Raw genomic sequence first — 25,696 nt, forward strand, 5'->3', positions numbered from 1 at the left:
ATTGGTAGGAAGGACATAGAAACATTTTTGCTACAGGTAGGAGTACTAGTCAAATGCATTAAGATATTAATGCAAACACACTAGCTTTGGAGATTTTAATTTCTTGTATTCTAGACGTGGCTGACAGATGTAAATGCTTGGGTGGCTAACAGGATGTTACAGTACATGAGACACAGCCTTTCTACACAGTAATAAATAAACACAATTTTTTCCTAGACTGTTTATAAATCATGCAAAATGAATCACTGAGTAAATGAGAATTCTCCAAGTTTTTAATAGCTGACATTACTGTGATACCATCTCTGTGCACCAACTGAAATAGTAAACTTATTGAGAAATCATCAGTGAGCTATCTGTCTCTTAAGGCATGTTAGCACCTGCAGGAAATATTACAGCGAAATAAATCACTTAAGGCTTCCTGGGTTTATTACCTGGCTCCAGCACCTACTATGTGACCTTGGGCTGTACCCTCAAGTTCACCGTGTCTCCATTTTCTCATTGTAAAATGGGGATATTAATACTAACTTTCACATTCATAATAAGCATAAAATTGGTTAATACATGGAGAGCTTATGGTAAGTGTTGCACAAGACTATGTTGTTTTTGTTATTTGTTCCAAATGGCAATTTTTTATTATACTCATCAAACATATCTTATGATGATGTATATTTCTCCAAATGGGGTATAAGTTGATTTACAAAATGGCAGATAAGTAGAAAAGACTATTTAAAAACACCTTTTAACAAAAAATTATTTCTTCCTGGACATTACCCTCTCCTATGGTCCTTGATTCAGTAAAGAGGCATGTTCATGTCAAATCTGGATCTGGAACCCTAGTTCAGTTTTCACTGCCAAGACTTGGGGACCCTAGGGACTCTGGAGTTAGACCCAGATGCTCTGTAGTGTCTCCTAAGTGCACCTTGAGAATTGGGGTCATCACTGGAGAAGTGCCAGCCCAAACTAAAATCTTATATATTAGATTTATATTCATATTTTAGACTTTTCATTTTGAGTAGATTTTTCCCAACCAGAGTTTGTGCAAGGAAGCTTTTTTGTGATGAGTGGATATTATGTCAAAAAAACTAAGATCCTGCAATGTATAGTGGAAATCTTTTCTTTTTTCTAGACACCACTTAAAGGCATTTGGAAACTGCATAACTTTCTCATTGAAAATGCCTTCTGCATAATATTCTTTAATAGATTTCTTTATCTTTCAGGGTTGCAAGGTTTTTAAATCTGTGCGTATATATTTTTTTCTCCCTGTAGAACTGGGTAGAGAGAGCTGAGAAACAAGCGCTTCTCTCCGATACACTTGACCTGTCAGAACTCTTTCACCCAGACACGTTTCTCAATGCTCTTCGCCAGGAAACTGCAAGGTGAATAAAATGAAATACTTATTTGTTTGTCTGGGAGGGTAGTTATACTTTGCTTTATTTACTTCTGATCACATTCCCTTTGTTGTCAAGAAATAAATTTATTGTTGAATCCAGATAGTCGTATTATTTCCTAACACTTGACTTTTAATGTCAGTTAAAAGCATTGCTTTTAATTATCATGTGTTTTTTTAATTAGAATTGAAAAAGGTGAAATTTAACATTTAAAATTTTGGTCATTTATTTATCTAGATCTGTTGTGTCCAATATAGTAGGCAGAAGTTAAATGGAACTATTTAAATTTAAATGAGTTAAAGTTAAATAAAATTTAAAATGTAATTTCTCAGTCACAGTGGCTACATATGAAGTGCTCAATAGCCACATGTGACTAGTGGCTACCATTTTGGACTGCATGAAAGCATTTTTATCTCACAGAAAATTCTGTTGAACAGTGTTGACTGGGCTTCTTGGTGGGGAACAGTATTTGATGGTTCATAAGACCAAGCTCTTTTTTATAATAAATTTGGATTATCATATCATATATAGTCTATAATTTTTAACAAGTTAGAATGTAATAAAAGAGACACTACCAAAAATATACGAGACAAAATTGTTGTTTAGTGTTTTGGGGAGACTTCAATATGTAGTGCCTGCCTCACAATCATGTTATAAATATTAATATTTGGCTAATAAACATTGATTGAACACCCATCATGTGCCTGCATTTGAAGGTGATGGTCAAAATGGAGGGCATAAAAATAAAAAAGAAAGGCCCTATCCTCAAGGAACTTACACAACCTTGAAGAGGAGACTGACATAACCAGTTAACTTTAAAAACAGTGTGAAGTCTAAGGTATTTGTGCATAACTTGAGATATAATTACTTGCATATTGTAAATATTTAAATTTTAAATAAATAAAAATATATCTATCTTCTATTACATTTCATGTTCTAATTCCTGAGAATTATTTCTTTCTGAGATCTGATGCTTTGCTTTTACAGGGCACTGGGCTGTTCTGTGGATAGCCTTAAATTTGTAGCCTCATGGAAAGGTCGACTGCAAGAAGCAAAGCTGCAAATTAAGGTATTAGACTAATTTTAGATGTTTTTCTGAGTCTAAAAATTACATAATTACCAACTGTAGTGAAAAGAGTCTGAAACTCCAGTCTCAAAGTCACCTATCTTAAGAGTGTAAGATCAGCAGAGGTAGATTGTATTACCTATGTTAACAATCAAAAGTTAAGATTTGGTATGAAGCAACTTGTACAAGATACAACCTCTTCTAATGCAAAAAAGAATCTTAAGGATATAACATATTTGAAAATGTAACTTTTGGTAAAAAGTGATACAAATCTTGAAGTTCTGTTAAGTTAGCTATTCTAAAATTCAATTCAATAAATATTTACTGTACAATAACATATATATAAAATGTAGTGTATAAAAAATAGACCACATCTTGTCCTCAAGGAGTTTACAATTTGTAAGTACATTAGTTCACTGTTAAAATCAAGCCATCTATGGTAAAAAAAAAATCAAACCATCTTTTGCAGTATACATTTTCCTAGCTAGCTTTCCTGTTAAAAATCCCTTACTTTTACAATAGTAGATGATAATAGATAATCATTCAAATGATAATGAGAAAACTAATTAAAAGGCTGTAATGGAAATCCTTCTCCCAAAAACTCCAAACTTCTTCCACATCAGTAGCATTCTCTACCATTCTTCTTTCTCATTTCCACACGTAGAATTGCCCTCTTAACATTTTTTCCACTGCTAATATAACACATTGCATGTTGTAGTATGATGATCTCTATACATCCATATTGTTCTGTCTTATGAGACTATAATGTCATTGAAGACAGAGACTGTCTTATCCATCCTCAGATCCCCAGAATCTAGTCCAGTGTATCACAATTCAGTTTTTTAAATAATTCAATTTTTTAAATAAATTAAATGTAAGGCTATAGGTCTTTAACTTAGTTAACCTTAGCTAACTAGCTTTTCAGAAGTCCTGTTTATATAGTTCTAGTTGCCATTCAACAATTTTCTTTTCATATCACTACTACTTTCTAACATACTATGTAATTTATTTATGTTTATTGTTTGTTGTCTGTCCTACTCCACTGGAATTTAAGTCCCATGAGAGTAGTCTTTTTTTTTTCCAGTTTTGTTGTATCTCAGATACCTCAAATAACAGCTGGTACATAATAAGCGCTCAATGAAACCTTTGTTGAATTGTTGAGATGAGGGCCTACAATAGGAGAGGCATTATAGTAGATGTTATTAGCATCAGATGTAGTGATGTAGTGTGTCATAAATTTGATTATTAACAATAATCTAGACTTTTCTCTTTGGGCTCTATAGATTGCTACAAAATTCTCCCTTGAAGCTGAAGTATTAGAAAGGTTCTCTTTCATTCCTTGGCATTTTATTCTAACTTTAGCCCCCAGCCCATGTGAAGAACTACCTTAGCTATTACTGGTGGTCATACACTGTTGTCCGGCTGTTAAGGAGAGGGAGGGGACACATGACGTATAATCCAGGAACCATGCACTTTACTTGGTTGTGTGATCCCTGGCAGCTGTGAACCACACACGTAATGTGTAGTATCATTATTCAGCCATAGTGGTATAAAAAGCAAGGGAAACGAGTTTTATTCTGTGTCAAGTTGTGTTAATATTTTAAAACTATGTTGCCTGTTCTTACAAAATGGGAATAAAATTATCTACAATGAGAAAATCCCAATCTTATATGTTATGTTTTGTAGATGGGGAAAAAGAGCTGACGGTTAGTAAAACGATTTTAATCTTAGTTCTCCAAAAAAAAGCCATGCGACTTTTATTTATTTATTTATTTATTTTGAGGAAGATTAGTCCTGAGCTAATATCTGTTGCCAATCCTCCTCTTTTTTGCTGAGGAAGATTGGTGCTGGGCTAACATCAGTGCCCATCTTCCTCTAGTTTACATGGGACACCGCCACAGCATGGCTTGATAAGCCATGCGTAGGTCCGCTCCCAGGATCCGAACCTGCAGACCCTGGGCTGCCAAAGCAGAGTACGTGAACTTAACTGCTACGCCACTGGGCTGGCCCCGCATGTGACTTTTTAAAGCAGTTAATGGAGTAATCTGAGCTTTTGTTGTCTCGTTTATCAATGGGTTTAATAACTTCCTTGACACGTTTATTACGAGCATCTCTGAAAACCTATGTGTGTATTTTTTATTATTTTTATTAACTCAATTTGGATTAGATTTTATTAGAAAATATTTATTTTTTAATTAGAAACAAAAGTATATTGTAGTATAAAGTTCTCTGCTTTTATCCAGTAGAGAAGAATTCTTTCATTTTTCATTTGGCATTCATAAAAGATATTTTGTTAAAAACTAAAATGTTTACAGGTAAATATATTTAACAACATTATTAGTTTAATATAATTATGTCATATACTTACAGCTTTAAGTAAAAAACCCAGGCCTACACAAGAAATTTAAAATTCAACAGAATTTTTCCTCTCTTTGGCTCCTCATTCATGTGAACTATAAAAGCACGTTTCCTGAATTTCTTACCTGCAGTTTCCAGAAATATTTATCAGATAAGAAGTCTTTGTAAGACCCTCACTGTTCACACTTGGCAAAATCAGTAGGTAAATAAATAAATAAATAAATAAATAAATAAATAAATAAATAAATAAATAAAACAAAATCAGTAGGTTAAATAATCTATTTAGTTCCTTTTAATCATATTTTTCAACAAAAGGATTATTTCAATAGGAGAACTTTGGATTTGAATTATATTTGAATTCCACTCACTCTAGAATTTAATTAGTTTTGAATTTTTCAATTTCTACCACCCTAGACTGAATTAAACCAGTGAAATGTTCAAGCAACGCTGCAGTTCCCCAAACCAATCAGTGTCTCAAACCCTGCAGACCTACATAAGAGAACATGTATGTATATTGATTTTTAGATCCTGAACGTGGACCTCTAAAATTTCCTCACTACCATTATTGATTTATTATTTGTTGAACAGCAGTTGTGAAACTTGGTACTGGAAAATCATAAATCAAGCTCCTGTTCAGTTTGCATGTTTGATCTTGCCCAAGGCTGCGAGAGGATTGCCCTGGCAAACTGGAGAGCTCTCGGCTCCCTCCTTCACTGCTGATGCCGCCACGCACAGAAGGCAAAACCGCAGGTCTTCTCCCTTGGGCAAATCAGGCTTATCTTCGACCTAGTAGAGTCATACAGCCACTTACGCTTGCCGGGTGACTTCAGCTGCTTCATGCCAGGCTAGAGTCTGCCCATACAGCAAGCGGTTATTATACTATTCATATTTCAGTTCCCTTCCTCATAGAGCCTATCAGGAAATAGACGTGAAAAGAGTGAAGAAATTAGACATTTAGACATTTGAGGTTTCATAAGGAGAATGTGCTCATGAGAATTGTGAGTTGGGGAGCTTTAGACACATCCTCCCCCAACGTGTGTGAGCTGCCAGTTGTAGCTCATCAGCCCAGCAGTGGAGTATCTACCAAAAAAAACAAACCAACCAACAAAAAAAAAACCCTAAACCATTCAGATTAAGACATAGGTTTCTGATAGTTTTCCTTTTTAAAAACTGAGCACTTAACGTGAATATGCTTATATAGTCATTATCAAGTAGAGATTGTTTTAGAAACATGGGAGAACTATAAGTGGCTGGTAATATAGTTTTCTCTAAATGTAGATCTCTAAAATGATTCGTTATACGCAAATTAATATGATATAAAACCAGTTCAACAAAAATGTTTTTTCTTAATTTAAGTGACTGCAGCAACCAGAGGTTTTAAATCTGTTTGATATCCTCATAGTATTAACAGCTTTGAATATCTTATTATATTTCTACCAGTTCAAAGGATTTTTAATTCTTAGTTGACTGTACTGTTTAATAGCTTTTGCCAATTTAATGCTATCTTCTTATGCTCCCCAAATATAGCAGGAGGGTAAGAACTGGCTACAATTTCTTCTTTTGGAAGTCTCTCTTCTGTGAAACTTTTTGACTTTGATACTGTATGAAAAACATCAATGTGCTGGGATTATCCACTTAATTCCATCAACTGATCTAGTCCTTCTCCAGCTTTCAAAAACTGCTAAGAAATTTCTTCATATTTCTGTCTGGAATATAACTTTTCCTAGCATGCTTTCCTTTCCTCAGCCTTTATCAAGCCACACATGTAATTTTGTATTTTCCAGTAGTTACATTAAAAAAAGTAAAAGAAACAGATGAAATTAATTTTAATATTATATTTTATTTAACCTAATATATTCAAAATATTGTTTAAACATGTAATAAATATTTTTAAATTATAAATGTTATATTTTACATTCCTTTTCCTTGAAAAAAGTCCTTGAAATCCAGCATATCTTCCATGTTGACAACACATCTCAATCCACACTAGCAACATTTCAAGTGCTCAGTAGCCACATGTGGCTGGTGGCTACCATATTGGACAGTAGCTCTACACAGAGAAGGTAATTCCCTACAGAAAATTTAAATATCCTCTGGTCTTCAAGGCTTTTTAAAATCATTTTTAATATTTTCTCTTATTAAACATTTCAATCAAATACAGAAGGAGAGAAAATAGTATAATAAATCTGCATATTCAAAGGTTTCAAGATTTAGAGACATTCCTTCTTTTTCTCCTTCTTACTGTCTTTGCTAAAGTGAATTCCAGGCATCATTTTATTTTACTCCTCCATTTCTCAAAAAAAAAAAATCAATATTTTCTTTAAAAAACACAATGTTTTATCACACATTCAAAAATTAACAATAATTCCTGGCATCATTTACAGTCCATAAGACTATTTACCACTATGTCTCAAAAAGAACTCTTTTCCAGCAGTTTGTGTTTGGTTGTTATGTGTCTATGTCATTTGATATCTAGATCAGGCTTCTCTTTTTATTTCATCTCACTGTTTGTTACAGAATCAGGGTCACTTCTATAAAATGATCTACATTCTGTATTTATCTGTTGCTTCCTTGTGTCATTATATAACTTTTGTTCCTCTGTCCCTTATTTCTTATAAAATGGAAGTTAGTTCCAGGGGCCTGATTCACATTTTTTATTTATTAATTTTTTTTTTTTTGGCAAAAATACTTCATAGGCAGCACTGTGTGCTTCATTTTGCATTACATGATGAGGCACACAGTGTGTGATGCTAAGATTGATTCATGTGTATAGGTTGTGACAGCCCTCGTTCCTTCATGACAATTTCCCATCAGTCTTCCATTTAATGGTTTTAACCATTGATGATCATTGCCTGACTAATAAGAGGTTGCAAAACTAATTTTTCTAAATCTGTTATTCCTTCCACATTTATTAGCTGGAATTCTACAAAGAAACCTCATCAACTAGATCTCTGTGGTTATGTGGATACCATGGAATACGTGTTATATAGAAAAGAAAGGATAAATGCTTATTTTTTTTTTTCATTTAAATGGGATATTCGTATATGGTTTTGATACACTATTTCCCGCAGTGTCTAATGACATTTCTTCTTTGTTTTTAAGTATCAGTGTGAGCTTCTTATATATTTAATGTGTTTCAGTAAATTGCATTTAATATTCTTTTTCATGTGCAGTTATCCCTAGTCTTTGGCTTATATGTAGAGCCTCTTCATGTTAACCTATATCTTTTTTTGGTAATCTTTATAGTGAAGTATAACATCATACAATAAACTGAAAAAATCTTGAGTGCAAGTTTATAAATTTTTTGAAAAGTAAACAGACCTATTAAACCATTGTACAGATTAATTTTAGTATTTTAGGTCAATTTTTTTCTGAGAACTTCTTTTTATAATTAAATGGACCTAACATATTCAGTACAAACTTTATTTTTCTTTCATTATGAGATATATTTAAGATATTTTTCCAGATATTTGTCTATCCATTTTTCCTTCCTCATTTTATATATTATATTATATCATATTACATTATTGTATTATATAATGTACTTTGATTTTAAACAGTTGAGATTTCTGATGAAGAATGCCCAAGGAGGTCATGATTGATCCCCTCTGCTACAAATGTATAATAATGATAGATAAAATATAAAAGAGGAAACCACCATCATAGTCTGGCTTCAAATATAAGATAAATATTTCATTGCATCAGAAACAGGACATAAAATAAAATTGTGACTAATAAAATTGTGAAAATATAGATCTAATGAGCTCCAAGTTCGGAAGTAGGAAGCAATGATCAGAACTGTGGCCCTAGCAGTGTAAAAGGAATTAGTAGTGCTGTATGTGAGATGGGGACTGAAACAAGGCTCATTGCTCAAATCCAGGACTGGGGTTAGGCTCTATAGTTCCCCAATAAAAGGAAACTGAGTAAAGCTGTTGCAGAATCACTGGTTGGGTCTGTGGCATTTTAGAAAGCTCTAGGCTTAAGGAAGCTGAAAGACAAAGACATAGCCTTAACATTAGATGTTGAACCACACTACCCACCAGATCAATTGCTAGATCTACAGTATCACCAATATCACCAGAACAGAACTCCCAAACTACCATTATAAATCTTATAGCTATGCAGTTATGGAAAGATCATTACAGAGGTATATGGGAGAAAAATAAAAGACCCCTCAAGATGAACCTAGAAACCAAAAGCCAAAATAAATGGAGAAAAATAAATCTAATCCTGGAAAAGAATACTAGCAAAATCATCAGGTGAAATATCTTATCATTTAGTTTGTTATTAATTTTTTGGAAAAATCTGACAAAAATGTTAAAATATTTCAGTTTCCTTCAATAGATACATGAAGGAATAACTTTCACTAAAAAATAACAAGAATTAACAGAATGGAAACAGGCAGAGATGGTACGGTTATGGTTGGATGTGAAAACCAATTAGTAATCTTGGAAATGAAAAATATAATCTTTAAATGAAAAATTTTATAGACAAAATATATTCTACATTAGATACAACTGAAGAATACATAATAAATTGGGAGATAGTACTAAGGAATTAAGCCAGAACTCATCACAAAAGCAAAGGGTTAAAAATTAGGAAAGAGATGTTATGAGACATAGAGGATAGTTTAAGACACTATCCTACTTCTAAAAGGATTTCTAGGAGTGTAGAACAGACAGAATGGCAGAGAAGCAAAATTTTTTAAATGGCAGGAATTTTCCAGAATTGGAAAATGATTAGAGTTCTCAGATGAAAAGCACATGCAAAGTACCAAAAAAATAAAGAAAAGTAAATTCAGGTTCACACGTAGCCATTACTATAGTGAAACTATACAATATCAAGGTTAAAGAAAAAAAGCTTAAAAGCTACCAGATAGAAAAGTCAGATTTCCTACCAAAAAAAAAAAAAAAATCACGCAGACTTTTCATCAGCACACTAGATGCCAGAAGACAGTAGAGTAATATATTCAAATTGATGAGGGAAAATAGTTGTTGACTTCAGATTTTATTCCCACCTAAAATATCATTTGATAATGAAAGCAATTAAAAGACATTTCCAGAAACCCAAAGATCACAAGAGCTTACCACTCTAAGAGCCTCAATAAAAGAAGTATTAAAACATGTACTTCTACCAAAAAAAGCCAGAGAGAAAGCAATGTATACCAAAGATAATAGTGAACCTAAAAATTACCAAAATAATTTAATTTTAATATTTAAGTAATTTAAATTAAGTAACATATTTGGGGCCAGCCAGGTGGCACAAATGGTTAAGTGTGCGCACTCCACTGCGGCGCCCGCGGTTCGCCAGTTCGGATCCCGGGCACGCACCGACGCACCGCTCAGCAAGCCATGCTGTGGTGGCGTCCCATATAAAGTGGAGGAAGATGGGCACGGATGTTAGGCCAGGGCCAGTCTTCCTCAGCAAAAAAAAAAAAAAAAAAAAAAAGGAGGATTGGCAGATGTTAGCACAGGGCTGATCTTCCTCACACACACAAAAAAATAAAGTAAGTACCATATTTAAGTAATTTAAGTTAAATATTGACTGTAAAATATAACTTTTTATTATGTTTAAACTAAAACTAAAACTCTAAACAGCAATAATTAGATTAAGAATAATGTACTAAAGTAAAATCCATGTCATCTTTAGGAGAAGTACTGAATACTTAAGTATTTATTAGAATTCATTAGAAAATTTTATAGTTATTCATTTAAAACTTATGGTTAAGCACTTAAAAATAGATATACAATCCATAGCAGAAAAAGAGAAAAATTAAGCAAAAAAAATTATAGAGAAAAAAATGTAAAATAGTAGAAATAAATCCAAATACTGTATGTGACTAATAACAATAAATAAACTTATTAAACTCACCAATTAAAAGATAGAGATTATCAGATTGGGAAAAAAGCCAATATCCCGTTATATACTTCCTAAAGAGATACATCTAAGTCATGACAATTGGAGAGTAAAGAAATTTGATACCATACTGGCAAAATTTATAAGTCTCAACAGACCAAGTGTTGACAAGGTTGTGGCACAATGTAAATTCCTATACATGAAAAGTACACGTGTAGATCACTAGAATTACTTGGGGGAACAATTGCCAATATCAAGTAAAGTGGGAATAAGCATACGCTTCAACATAGCAATGTCATCTCTGTCTCAGAGAAATTCAGATGTGTGCAAACATGTATAAGGAGACATACCATAATGTTTATTGCAGTGTTATAATTGTAAACAATTGGAAATCACTTAAATGTTCATCAGCAGAAGGATAGATAAATAATTTGTTGTATGTTAATATAAAGTATGTTACCCTTTGCATATAGTTTCAAAACATGAAAAACTATACTATTTATTGTTTATGGATACATATATATTTAACAATCATATAAAACTCAATTTAGGATAATGACTAGGTCTAGTGAGCACAGAAGAGGAAAAGGAAAGGCAAGGTATATACAGAGGACTTCAACTATATCTGTTATGGTTTATTTGCTTAGAAATATGGAACAAATATGGCTTTATGTTAATGTCTAATAAAACTGGGCGGTAGGAACTTGTAGGTTTAAAAATATTTTTGTGATTTTCTGTGTGTTTAAAATATTTAATTTTTAAAAGGAAGATTCTGGCAAATAAAGCCATATAATAGCTTATCAAAATAAAACTGAGAGTTGAACATGAAATTCACTTGTTAAATTCAAGTTAAAATCAGCAGTGTTCAAGAAGTTAAAGGTCATACGTGAATAAATTAATGGCTTTAACCCTGTTTTTAGTCAACAAAGTCACTATTGTTACTGTTGCTAACCCCTTTTGAGGTGAGAAGCTAAGAGCTGAGTAAGATCTTATACTCATGAATAGCCCTTTCAAAATAGACCAGGGTCATGGTAGGTAGTTTTTTGGAATATATTCATGCAATTGTGGTCTGCCTGATTTACACTATCCCTTAATAAGTGGTTTTGAAACTGTAAACAAAACCAAATATATAATTTTTTAATTTCTCATACTTTTGCAGTTGCCTGTCGGGTTTCAGCTATTTTAATCAGAGGTTCAAATGTGAATCACATTGAGTACAGATTTTTTTTTTTTTTTGGTGTAATGATTTTGTTCTGTTTCTGTTCTGATAAATTGAAAGCTATGCATTTATAAGCAAAACAAGAATAATTAGTGGAAATGATATTATGACAAAGAGATGCACATTTAGATGCCGTTCACTTAATTATTTTCATTTGACTGAAATGGTACGTTCGTACAGATGTCAAGAGGCAGTCTCAACAATGTGGTTCTTTTAATATAATGTAAACAAGTGAACTCTGATCTCAATAATTATTTTTTGCATCCAAGATACGTGTCATGCACAATAAGGCACTAATGGCTAAAATAGACTTCTAACACACTTTTAGTAAAGTATGAAGTATGTCCCATAAGTATATACATAAGTATAAATAACATTTTAATATGGTTTATCATTTAATGGGGTAAATGATAGAATAAATTTGGAAAATATTTTGCAAAATTAACTATTATAGGCAAAAGTTTTTTGACTGGAATTATCCAAATAATTTCCACTCAGACTTTTATTTGGCCTCACTTAAATGGATACACTCTCTATAAAATAATTCTAAACATCTAGAAATTAGAAGATGGATTAGATTAAATAAACAATAATAGCTAATACTTATTGAGCACTTAATGTATATCAGGCAATTTTCCAAGTATTTTAAATATATTGTTAGTGAGGAATTCTTATTTCCTGCTTCTGTTTTCTTCTGTGTGGAGGGATATTTACAAATGTTGATAATCCTAGACTCTACCTTCTACCTTACTCCTTCCTTCTGCCTTACTCCTTCCTTCCCAGGAAAGGAGTCCCTTTATCTGATTATGAGTTTGAATCAGGAACCCCCGGCTGAATACTGTGCCTTCCGTTTGCTTTTCTCTTGGGTATACACATTCTGCTTTGCTTCTTTAGGGCAATCTCTGCACCTGCTGCAGCTGACTCCTTAGCTTCATACTGTCATAACTAGGAATTAAGCCTGCTGAATTCTTGAGTTTACTGTTAAGAAGTCCATTTCCCTGGAGAGCTATTATATCTCCAAACTATCTCTTTCGGTAATAAAGGTAATATGTTGGGTCTGTCTGCTTTTACTCCTTCCTTTAGTGCAGAACTCCATTTGGAACAAAGGTGCCATTTGTTGATACTACTCTAATCCTGGATATATTATCATTTTATTATATAAACAAAAGGGTATTGCTTTTTGACATTCTTATATTTTCATTTCATTTTCAGGACCAAGAATGTCTTTACTTTAAATTCCACAAATTTACTTTAAATTCCAAAATAGGTATTGATAGAGGGTGTTGGAGAAAAGGACAGATTTAGAAGATGTTTATTGGAAGTGACAAGACTTGGTAGTTTATGGCATGTGGGAAGTTCGGGAGAGGGAGCCAAGAATGTCTCCCAGGTGTCTGATTAAGCAATTACATGGTCAATAGTGCCAATTACTGAAATAAGACTCCAGAAAATAGTATTTCTCTCCCCTCCCACCTCCTGGTTACCAGAGGAAAATGATGAGTTTATATCTCAATATATGTGTATTACATAGTCAAGTTGTGGCACTATCAGTGGGGACTACTTGTACAAATTTCTCTATAAACTAATTAAGCTCAAAACTTGATGAAATTCCTAGAAGAAGCCTTAGAATTATTATCTTGCCTAGAGAATTTCTAGCACCGAAATTAGCAGGTACTCTCTAAATTTTAATTTGCATTTTTTCAAGGCCAAAATACTTTAGCAACTCTTGAAGTGGCCTGTATATCATCACATCAGTGGTGTAGTAGAAAGAATATTGAACTTAGGTATTCAATAATTCTGTTTTTATCCCTATGTTATATTGTGTGTGTGTGTGTGTGTGTGTGTGTATATATAAAATACACATATTATATTCTATTTTTATTTTATCTTTCATTGACAAACAAGTTGCTTATCTTTTCCATGGTACAGCAACCTTAGCGTAAAATTAGCTATTCAAAACTATTTGCCAAGGCATTCTTTCCTAGCACCTCCTCATACCTATACCATTTCCTAACTCTATAATACAGCAGAAAATGATTTTCTCTTCCAACTTAAAGTGTTCTCTTGTCTCTCAAATTCTATAGTAGTTTCATTTAGTATATTAAAACTTAAAGATACTATGTAATATTTATAAGATTGTTTATATTTTCTATCAACTTCAAATTATGAGAATATAGATGTGGCTCTGAATTCAAAATACTGACTCTACATTTGTTGCCTTTAGATAAACTCAGGGTAGATTAACACTGCAGAAACTAAAAGAATGAACACTTTTAAAGAAATAATGTGAACTAATGTTACCAAATAATTATATTTTCATTATCACAATTTCTTAAATTTACACTAAGGTCAATTTAGAGAAGAAGATTAATCCTTCTCTGTTCTTCTTTTGGCTCTGCATGGCATGTCAAGAATTTTTTACATTAAACTTGCTGAACTTTGTTCTGTTCTTTAAAAACTGACGTCAGAATTCTAAGCAGGTAGCACATATTCTTGTTCTCTAATTATGCTTTTCTTTCCCCCTCCTGGAGAACTTTTTGGCTTTTGCCATTATATTTCTGTTAATCTAATGCCAAGGCACCTGCAGTTATATATATAACTGATGACATTTGTCAGTATTTTTTTCTAAAATATTTGCTAAAATTGAGAATTCAGTCTAAAGGAAGTTCACAGTGAACACTGGTCCAGGTCTTCACCTTTTTTATTCTCAGATAAAATACCATTATCTTTGTTTTCATATTATTTGTAATACATAGTCACAGTGGAAAGTGCTGTCTTTCTTTTTAAGTTATAATACAGTAACTCCTGACATTTCAGACTTTAATACATATTTAAATGGTTTATTTGTTTCTCTGGCAGATCAGTGGCTTATTACTGGAAGGATGCAGTTTTGATGGAAATCGACTTTCTGAAAATCAGCATGATTCTCCTAGTGTATCATCAGTTCTCCCTTGTTTTATGGGCTGGATTCCACAGGTAATACATTTTTACAGGTACAAGTTTTAATTTAATCTATTCATTCTAGATTTTTAGCTTTCCAATAAGATATTCTTGACCTATGTATTTTTTGTTTACTTTCTAATCTCACCTGTATTTTGAACAAATTTACCGTCAAACAATATTGTGTCCTTTATAATTTTTAAGATTTATGGCACATTTTAAAATCTTTCTTTTGTTATAGAAAGAATAACATTTTAGTTTTTAATTTCTAAATAATTTATAGCCTAGTAAGAAAATAGCCTTTAATGATAGTACGAAATACCATGTATTATGTTCCTGTTATTTTCGGCAATGTGCTAAATGCTTTATCTGCTTTACCTCCTATGCTCTTGAGAGAGCCCTACAAGGTGGATATTGTTATTCCCACTTTCAAATGAGGAAATATGTGCACACTTAGGTTGCTTGACTTCCCCGTAGTTAGGCATGCAGAGATTGACAGCATCAAGATGTCAATACACACCTGGGTTTATATCATACCATGTCACTGTGCTGCTGATAGGCAGATAAAGAAAACAGCCTTGACAAAAACTTATTGGGTTAACTTTTCCCATTTTAAACCCTTCAGTTATTGACAGAACTTTCTACCATGGAACTTGGGGGATATTTTCCTTTAAAATAAGACACAGATGTAGATGAGGCACAGAACTAAAACTTAACAATAAAATTTTAAAATGTAAGTATGAATATATGTGAATAAACTTTACAGTTTTAATTCTATACCTAATGACCAACAAAATATTTCATATACTGCTCACTACAAGAAAAATGAGTTTTCTTACTGGGAAAGAGTGCATTAAATTGTCCAATTATTGTAATTCTCTTTATAAAATAAAAATCAACACATCAGAATATTTTTTTTTAAAACACAACTAATGAAGCTGTAGCAATAATTAGCAGTCATTGATTAGAGAGCTAAAAGAGCATCCTCTGACCTAAAAGAGCATACATTTCTGTGAAACCCCTCATTTTTCCCTCATATCATATAAAATAATCTTTATATTATTTCAACCTGGCTGTTAATTCCTATAAGAAAGTTCTATCAAAAAGTTGGTAAGTTATAGATTACACACATTAGCTGTGTGAACCAAATTGAAAGTTATATACAAAAGTTAAGCTTAGAATTTGCTAAGGGTTGTAACCATAAGATGTAAAGTTGTATATGATGACAGAGATGATTTCAAATGACTCCAAATTATGTGAAGTGTTAATTCTCTGGCCAAGAAAATTAAAAGCCATATAATGACCTTGATAGGGAAAAAGTAGGACATATATAAACTGGTTCACTTAAGGAGAAACCCCAGCAATAAAAATAGAGCGTGGAGAATAACTGAGTAGGCATAAATGCAAAAGAAAATGACCTGGAACTTTACCCACATAATTGACCACAAACTGAATGCAAATCAGGAATGTAATGTTATGGAAAAAGCCAGTCTGTTAATGAGTTGTATGAAAAGCAACATGACATTACAAGACTCAGAATTTATCCCTCAAGAATAATTTACTTCCTGTATTATTTCTATCCAGTTTTATTTACCACACTCTAAAAGATCAGGATTGGAACCGAAAACTAAAAATATTTTAATTTGAAAAATAGCTCATGTAAAGAGAGGTAAAATGATTGGAGTATTTAGGCAATGAATGAAATGGCTAAAAGATAATCTGAATTTTTTATTACTTTTATAAAAGGAATTTCCCCCTAGGCTTTCACACTTTTTCATGACATGTAATGGAAGGATTTATGGTGCTTTTCCACCTCCCTTTTCGCCTCTTTCCTTTACAGTGAGCCTCTTCTGTCCATATAATCTTACTGCTTTCAGACTGTCCCTCCTATATAAGCTAAGAAGGAGGAAATGTGAGGCATATTACTAAGTGTTTCAGAACACAAAATTTTGGAGTCTGACGAACTAAACTCCATTCCCAGCTCCCAAACTTATGAGCTAGCTGATTTGGGACAAGTTACATAACCTCCCTGGGCCAGTTTCCTCATTTGAACATGGAGATAATAATATTTCTGTAGGACCATGCTGAGGATTAAATAATTTCCTGTATGTGTGAGGTATCCAATGCAGTACCTCATACATGGTAAGTTTAATTTATCCTGAAGCCAGTATTTTAAAATATTTTCACATTAGTATGATAATTATCTTATTTCATATAGTGTTTTATCGTTTACTAAGTGCTTTCAATCGTCATTAATTACTTGTTAAGTTCCTATATACCATATATTATGCTGAACACTGAGGTTACAAAGATAAAACTCTTCCATCAAAGAGTCTTCTGTTGAGTGAGGGAGCAAATAGGTAAAGAAACTATTACAACTCAGAGTTAGAAGTACCATTATAGAGATTTACATAAAGTGCTGTGGCAGATAAGGGAGGCCTCAACTCTATCATGTGTAAGCAGTTGAGAGGAAACCAGACGACCTCACAGAGAGAGAAGGCAGCTTCTCTCAGAACTGTAGTCGCACTATGAGTAAGAAGAGTTCAAGGACAAATTCAAAAAAGGTAGGGCCAAGGCATTCCAGATAGAAGGGGCAGCATATTTAAATGCTTGGAGGTATGAAAAGAACTTTGATTATTCTGGGAACTGCAAGTATAGTACATCTGGAATGTGTGGTTCATATGGAGAGTGATAGGGGATGTGGTTAGAAAGGGAGGCCAAGACCAAGTATGACCAGCCATGTAGCCACGCCAAGGAGTTTAGACCATCTTATGGTCAGTAGGAAGCCATTCAGAATTTAGAACAGGAAAGTGGTAAGATCAGATTTGTAGTTTTGGAAAATCAGTCTAGCAGTGAGAAGGTGGATGATTGGCACAGGGTGAAATAAAATTACACATTCCTTTCATAGCAATCGTGTGAGTGTGGTAGAGCTGGTTTTCTTTCTGTTTTGCTGCTTAAGAAACTGAGAACCAGGTAAGGTAAGTGATTTGTTAGGGTTCCCACAACAGTAGGACTAGTGTTTGAACAATAACAGTTAGCACTTATTTGTATTGATTGTGTGCCAAGCATTGTGCGAAGTGTTTAAAATACAAGATATTTACGCCTTCCAAGAAATTTTGAAATAGGAATTATTATCTCCATTGTAAACTAAGAAAACTGAAGCTTAAAAGATTGTGTAACTTGACCAAAATAACATAGTTAATAGGTAGGCAACTAAGGTTCAAATCCAGGTTATCACTCTTTAATCTTAGGCCTAATACTGAGCCAAGTATCCAAACAGTGTAAACCAGAGTTTGGAAAACTACAGCCCACAGACCAAATCCAGTGACCTGTTGCCATGTGAGCTATGAATGTTTTTACATTTTTAAATAGTTGAAAAACTCAGAATAATAATATATTTCATGATGTGAAAATTATATGAAATTCACATTTCAGTGTCCATAAATAAAAGTTTTCTTTGGACAAAGGCCATACCCATTTATGTAGATATTGTCTGTGGCTGCTTTCAGATTACAATAGCAGAGCTGAATAAATGCATCAGAGACCACATGGCCCACAAATCCTAAAATATTTGCTGTCTGGCCCCTTAACAAAATGGTTTTCCTACTCTGTATAAACTATTCAACTCTCCAACTTCTGCTTCAGTTAAACGTTATTTTGTACAAGAAAGTGCTTTTTTTTAGGGCAGCTGTAGCTGTTTTTAATAAATTTTACGGAATTAAGGGGGGAACATAAACGTTTTAATTCATTTTTACTGGGAGGGAAGGGACCAGCCTAAAATCGAAAGAAGCATCAACATCAATTTATGTAAACCAGTAAAAAAGAATTACTTTTGCCATTTACTCTTATAGCTACTTTATTGCAGAAAATCCAGAATCGTTTGATAAGCTTGGATGAAATAATGCAGTTCAGAACTTTGGTGACTAATCCCTTTTAGGCCAGAAGAAGGTTTTTTCACAAATTATTTCCACAATATTATCTGACACCTAATAGTCCTAAATACCTTCATTTCAACAGAAACGTGTCCAACAACCCAGTCATTTGCACAACATTGCTATTAGGTAGATAGCACCTTCGTTTTTTAAAGAACATTTTAGGTTGCATAAGATTGAAGAACTTCTTTGACATTGTTTTAATATGTGGTAATACTTAAAGGATATGAGCAACAAATTCTGAAACTTTTATTTGGGGGGTGAGGGGAACTCTACCATTGCTTCTATTATAAATATAATGTACTTTGCCAATTTACAAAATTAGAGTTAGAATTCTCAAGGAGAATTAACAGTAAGTAAGATGCTGGTGAAAATATTTTCCTAGTGTTTCTGTTTACCATTATCTACTAAGATAATATAACCTATACTCACACTATCATTTTTATATTCACTCATTCATGATGCAGATTCTTAAAGGTATTCCAGTTCCAGCTCAATACTGGTGGTTAAATTAATGTAGGTCCAAGTTAAGATTTTCCTGGGGGATTTTACCCCCCAAAAAAATTCACTTTCTCCAAAGCATTTCCCTAAAACTATTTTATACAACATTATTCCATAATGGTTTTCTGTGAAAAATTGTTCAGTTAACAAATTTAATAAACACAGTATTCCCTCCCCTTTGAAATTCATGATGTATTTGAGAATATTAAAAACTCTGAGAAGTCCCAAAGATTATGTAACACACAACATTTTCATGCACCTACACCCCATCCTTCATCTGGATCTAGTGTTCCGTATAATACAGTTTGGGAAACACTGCTTTATGGGGTAGATCAGTCTTAGATGATGCCCTGTTCCACAGGAAGTCAGTTTGCCTTTGTTCTTTCTAGTAAAGATGCTACTTAGTGTTTATCAGCCCCACAGTAACAGAGAAGCCCCGAACCAGCCTGAACCCCACAGGCTTTGACCTTCCAACAGGCACCACAATTGACAATTCAATTTCAGACACAATTTCATTTACAGGGAAAATATGGCTATGAAGTGATTCCATAAGCCACTCACAAAAACAGTCTTTATATTGCTTTTATATATATAAAATGTTATCACCATGTATATCAGCAGATATATGCTGAAAGCACTGCCTTGTATGCTTGTATTTAATTGAAAAAATCATATTTAATTAATATCTTTTTCTAGGTGACAGGTTTTTTTTCCTTAAGGACTTATTTTGAAGCAATGCTTTTAGCATCATTTTATTGAAAGAAGTATTTCTCTACCAAAATACGTTTTAAAGAGTAGCTAGACATTCTTGACAGAACCGTCTTTCAAAATATTCATTGTTGACAAGTTATTTTGTTTCCTGTCTTGAGAGATTTATTTTTTCCAGAGTTGCATTATTAAATTGTGCCACTTTTATGTACATTAAAGCTCTGATTTGCTAATATCTTCTTTTCTAAAAAATAACTGTTCATTGACTTGATTCATCACCATTCAGAAGGTATGTGTTAGAATAAGTTTGTTAGACTTTATGCATAAACCAGTGAGAAATATATTTTGGTTTGCCTTCAGATGTGTTTTATTATAATGAAATTGAGTTGATATTGGCCGAATAATTAACATAACCAACCTAGGTAATTTTGTTTTCTGGTGATGTTTTATTTTGTTATTTTCTTTGGTTTGTTGCCTAAGTGATACCTAATATCACTGTTTGCCTTAGTAAAATGCATTGTCTTCTTTCAAATATTAGCATGTTGCCTGCTATTTGTAGTATATGTGTACTTTTAAGTCACTTTCCCTGGGGCATGGGCATAGGCATAATTACGAAATTTCGAATTTTAGCCTCATTATTGAACTGAGCTAACTGGACCAGTTTCTGTTTTAATAAAGTAGGATATATGAGCACATTAACCACTTTAGATTAATCATAATATACAGATTTTTAATTATTAAATCTTAATTATGTCAAAATAACTTGTTTACATGTCATATAATACGAATTATTTGAAGTCTTTCTAATGTATCTCCTTTCTTTTTGCATTAACTGAGCACTTAGTATATTTATTAATAGTTGCTAATAAAATTATAGTTTCATCCAAATATTTCAGCCCAGAGGGGCTCTTATACTTTGTCTGTTAAGAGAAACATGTTCAAGAGGGAATTGTGTCATAAGAATTTAATTCAGTTAAACAATATTTATGGAACTTCTATCTACACAAGGTATTCTGCTAATAGTGAGAATGCCTAATTACTTAGCCCTGCTACTTTGATATTTATTTATTGGTGGTCTATAGCTTTTTTACAGAAGGTTATAACATTAACCATTTAAGAGATTTTGAGAAATGACAAGCAAAATTTTAAGAAGCAGCTGTGATGCTTTGCTTTTAAAACAGTGTAGGTTTGGGTAGAAAGATTTTTACCCTCACTTTAAAACAAACAAAAAGCCTACAACCAAAAGCAGGTTTGGAAGGATTTGGAAATATATACATAAACTAGTAAATTGTTAGTAAATATGCAAAAAATCAACTTTGCATTACTGTTAAGTTCTTAATTTAAAGAGAAAATTGCTTGGCATTAAAATGAAGAGATATTCAGAAAATCTCCTGAATAGAAAGAAATAGCATTGTAAAACATTCAATGTGATGTTTCTATTTTCATTTTTGACCGTAGAAGTTATGGTAAGCAAAGCAAATATCAGGTGGCAGAGGAAGATAATTTAAGACCTTTCCTGGGATTATAAATAGGCATTCGTAGATTCAGATCATTTCAGTCCAACAAATATGTAATGTTTGTCTGCTCTTTGCTGAAGAATTTAAAGGCAACTCCAAAAGAAAGCTTGCACTAGGTTATTAACTTTAAGAATGTCTAATAGGTTATGAAAATTACAGGAATTTCTGAATTCTAAAGCTTTGCCATTTAAGCAGAGTTGGAGAAGAAGGAAGAGATTAGGCAGTGACTAATAGTGGTTAAAAATTCTCTTTACTCCAAATCCTATCTTTTTTTCTGAGACCCAACTCAGGATTCATTCTCTCCATTAATCTTTGTTAGGTTAACATATCCCAGAGTAGTATTTTGTTTATTTTGATTTTCTAAAGTACTCATTGTTCCAAAAATTATGTTCTATATATTTGGTATGTGTATTGTTTTTCTAAACTAAATTTTAAGCTTCAAAGAAGATTATTATTTTCTCTATTTGGGTATATATTGAAATGCTTAGCCTTTATATTTCTAGGCACAGTATTAGCACATAAAATGCTGTTAAATGAAGAGATGAATAACTGACAGAATCATCAATACAAACATAGAGAAAAATTAGAAAAATTCAGGGCAGGTGGTCTTTTTATCTATTTGCACAATGATTCGTCATCAAGAATGAATTTTATTGTATTAGGAATGTTAGGAATAAATGAGTTTTCAGAAGAACTTAACTGATGTGTATCAAGGACCAGAAGAGTCAGACCAGTATTTGTGTGGGCATGGGGGGGAGATGTGGGGATTAGAAAAGCTAATCGAAATTTCATATAATGCCCACTCAGACTTAAAAATAGAATGTTTGTTTTAAAGTTTTCCTTGATGGAAAAAATACTTTTATTTCTATAGTAGCACCATCCACGACATGTAGTGGTTGCTAAAAAGCTGGGATTTTTTTTCCAGTTGGTTTGAGAATTAGTAGGGAGTAAAGAAAAGGTATATATATGAAGTCCATAGAATTAATGATATGTGGACAAATAATACTTTATATTTGAGCTCTTTAATACATCATCGGATTCTTTCAACATTCTGTTAGGTGGACAAGTGTTGTTCATCTCCCTTGTACAGTAGGGAAACTGATGCTCAGAGAGTAACCTACTTACGGTCAGGAGCTCCTAGACAAGTACTCCAGAGCCTGAAAATGATTTATTTCCATAAATGTCTTCTCTTTGGAAAAATAACAGAATAACAGAGTCTTTAGGTGCTAATATTCATATGCCAAAACCTTTTATCTATGGCAACTTGCCACTTCCTAACTAGGTTACCATGGTAAATTCTCTATAGGTTTCTGATTCATCACTTGTAAAATTCTAGAATGAGTCTAACTTTTCTCTTAAGTTTCATTCCAACTCTTAAGAAATAATTCATTGGTTGAATGAAATTACGTAAGTTCAGAAAAACATGAATCCTAAATTTGAATTGAAAATACTATTATGAACTCACAATGTTTTTCTTTAAAAAATATATTTTTCTAAGTTCCAGTCACTGAAAAATCCTACAAGGAGAATGATAGATCGTTCCTAGCACCCAGATTACGATCTATAATACCATTTCTTATTAAAGGAACCAAGGATCCTCAGAGTAATAACTAAATTGATTTCTGGAACAGGATATATGTAAGATGAGCTTGTAACATCTTGACATACTGGAAAGCGAGAAAGCTATTGAAGACGACTAGGGTCACATCAAAAAAAGCTTAGGAGCTAACTTAAAGAGTTCCCACTGTGCAAAGACTGACAATGTGAACATCAATAAGATGATAACTGCATGTCAAATATGTTTTAATCCACCAGTTCATAATGATACTTTTAAAAAGGAGGGGAGGGTCATTGATCACCTTTACAGTATAGTAGGGAACAAATTCATTATTTTGAAAGCATATAAATAAAGGGAAATTAGATAGCATTTATCCAGTGTTTTCCTATATGAACTGTACCTCATGGTAATCAAAAGATTGATAGGTAGAAGTTTCTCTTTAAAAAGATATATTTCTGCCCAGAAATGAAAAAGGAATGATAGAATTAGATTACCATTTTGTAATTTTGAATGTAATAATGATCGTCAGTGGCTCCTAATATCTAAAAAGAGAGACAACCAGACGTTATATCTCTTGATGAAGTACACAGTACCATCTACATGGTGTTTTTGAATCTGAATCCGAGCTCACCTCCAGATCTAGTTTACAAGAATACAGGGAACAGAAGAACGTGATACTATGAGAATGTAGCCAACAAAAGTCATGATGTGGAAAATTCTTTGGTATAGTTTCTTCAGCAAATTACAAGGAAAAAAGGAAAAACCTATAAATTTAGGAAACTTTAGAGACATATCAACAAACTGCAACATATGGCCTTTATTTGAATTATGGTTCTAATAAAAAAATCTTTTTAAAATTATAGGATGATAAGATCATAGATATAAGATAATATTAAGGAATTGTTAATATTTTCATGTGATAATAGTATTGTAATTATATTTTTATATTTTATTTATAAACATATATTTAAATATTTACAGATAAAATTTTATAATGTGCAGGATTTGGTTCAAAATACTCCAATATTTGGGGCAAAGGGAAGGTTATAAATGAAACATGATTGACCATGAGTTAATAATTGTTACAGCTATATAATGTGGGTTTATTATGCTAGTCTTTATTTAAAACATTTCATAATAAAATGTTAAATAAATATTATTTCAGAGGGTTTTGTGTTTGTGTCTTTGGTTATTTAATGATCTGCTTCAAAACAGTATATTGCTGCATTTTAATACAAAATTAATTCTTTTTAAACAGGATGCATATGGTCCATATTCCCCTGATGAGTGCATATCTTTGCCTGTTTACACAAGTGCCGAAAGGGATCGCGTGGTAACCAATATTGATGTTCCATGTGGGGGCAACCAAGACCAGTGGATTCAGTGTGGAGCAGCTCTATTTCTAAAAAACCAGTAGAATCTAATGACAATAAAAGCTGTCTTAGCAAAAAGAAACATTTATTGTTTAAGCTTTAAATAAAATATGTGGTCAGTCTACATTTGAAATGTTAGTTCAAGATATTAGCATATAGTTACCCTCTGTTGTTGATCTCATTGGGTTTTTTTATTTTAACGGGTAATGACAGCACCATGCACCTTTTAAAGTAATAACTTAATGGAATTAATGTTAAAATGGAGTACCCTTTATAACATTAAATATTTCTGTGAGACAGTTCACTTTTCCAGTGACTCAGAATTTTAATGTTTTAGATAAGAGGTTTAAAATAGTGTATTTAAGGAATCAGTAATAAATATTTTGGGTATCATTTTTGTATCATAATTATTTAATAAAATATAAGATCATTAATATTTTTTTCAGTTTTCCATGGTTTTAGACATACATATGTATGTTATCTTTTTAAACACTGAAGGGTGTATTATACTTTAGTTAAAGTAGTTTAGTTACAGCATCTCAAAGTAATCCAAAAGAAATGGCGAATAATAGCACAGAAAGCAGGATAAAACTTTTACAAATAGAATGATTAAATGATGAAAAGTTGTAATTTCTCATGTATATGACTTGGGATGAATGGGAACTCCAAGGAAACTACCTAAAACCTCAAAAGGACACACTATTTGAGATTCTCACTCAGTAGAAGCAACCAACAAAAGTTTTAGGTTCCCAGGGCCCACAGATGTTGTAATGGCTCAAAACAAAATATAGAACAGCTGTGTATTTGGTAAATTCAAGACAGTGATTCTCAAAATAAAAACCGTAGCAAATCAGGAATAGAAGGGAACTTCTTTTCATGAAGAATGAATATCTATGAAAAATGTATTCAAAGATCATTCTTAATGGAGAAACAGAAGCATTCTCTTTAAAATGAGACAACAAAGTTTATCACTTCTACTCAACATTGTTTAGAGATGCGTTATAACCAGCACAGAATTACAAGAAAAATATAGGCAGAGCAATTGAAAAGGTAAAAGCAAATAGAGAAAAATATGTTTAGGAGAAGACACCAGCACATACATACTTCCTCCCATCAGCCCTCTATTCATCTTCCAATTTTTGCAATCATTAAACATATACACATACAGAAATAAAAGTTTTAAAGAGCAGAAATTGAACTCGTGTTAAGCGTTTCTAAACAAGAATTCTTTGGAGGTTGTTTGTTTGTTTGTTTTTGCTGAGGAAGATTCGCCCTGAGCTAAC

The 25,696-nt window shown here is 32.6% G+C and overlaps 1 protein-coding gene across 2 annotated transcripts in view; it reads left to right on the top strand.

The window, feature by feature from the left end:
• The window catches only part of DYNC2H1 (dynein cytoplasmic 2 heavy chain 1), a 293,258-nt gene extending 268,452 nt beyond the window's left edge, over positions 1 to 24,806 (top strand). The window contains exons 86-89 of one of the 2 annotated variants that reach the window (XM_004427391.3): positions 1,267 to 1,376; positions 2,376 to 2,457; positions 14,744 to 14,860; positions 24,299 to 24,806. In XM_004427391.3, the coding sequence (XP_004427448.2) occupies positions 1,267 to 1,376; positions 2,376 to 2,457; positions 14,744 to 14,860; positions 24,299 to 24,457 (468 nt within the window). In that variant the 3' untranslated portion in view covers positions 24,458 to 24,806. Of the gene's footprint in view, positions 1 to 1,266; positions 1,377 to 2,375; positions 2,458 to 5,226; positions 5,314 to 14,743; positions 14,861 to 24,298 lie in introns of those variants that run through there. The other variant, XM_087433636.1, reaches the window with a different exon arrangement.
• Positions 24,807 to 25,696: the final 890 nt, after the last annotated feature.

Source organism: Ceratotherium simum, chromosome 7 (genome assembly GCF_057802395.1).
Source record: "Ceratotherium simum simum isolate JZ-2026a chromosome 7, ASM5780239v1, whole genome shotgun sequence".
In the NCBI taxonomy this organism is placed as follows: domain Eukaryota; kingdom Metazoa; phylum Chordata; class Mammalia; order Perissodactyla; family Rhinocerotidae; genus Ceratotherium; species Ceratotherium simum.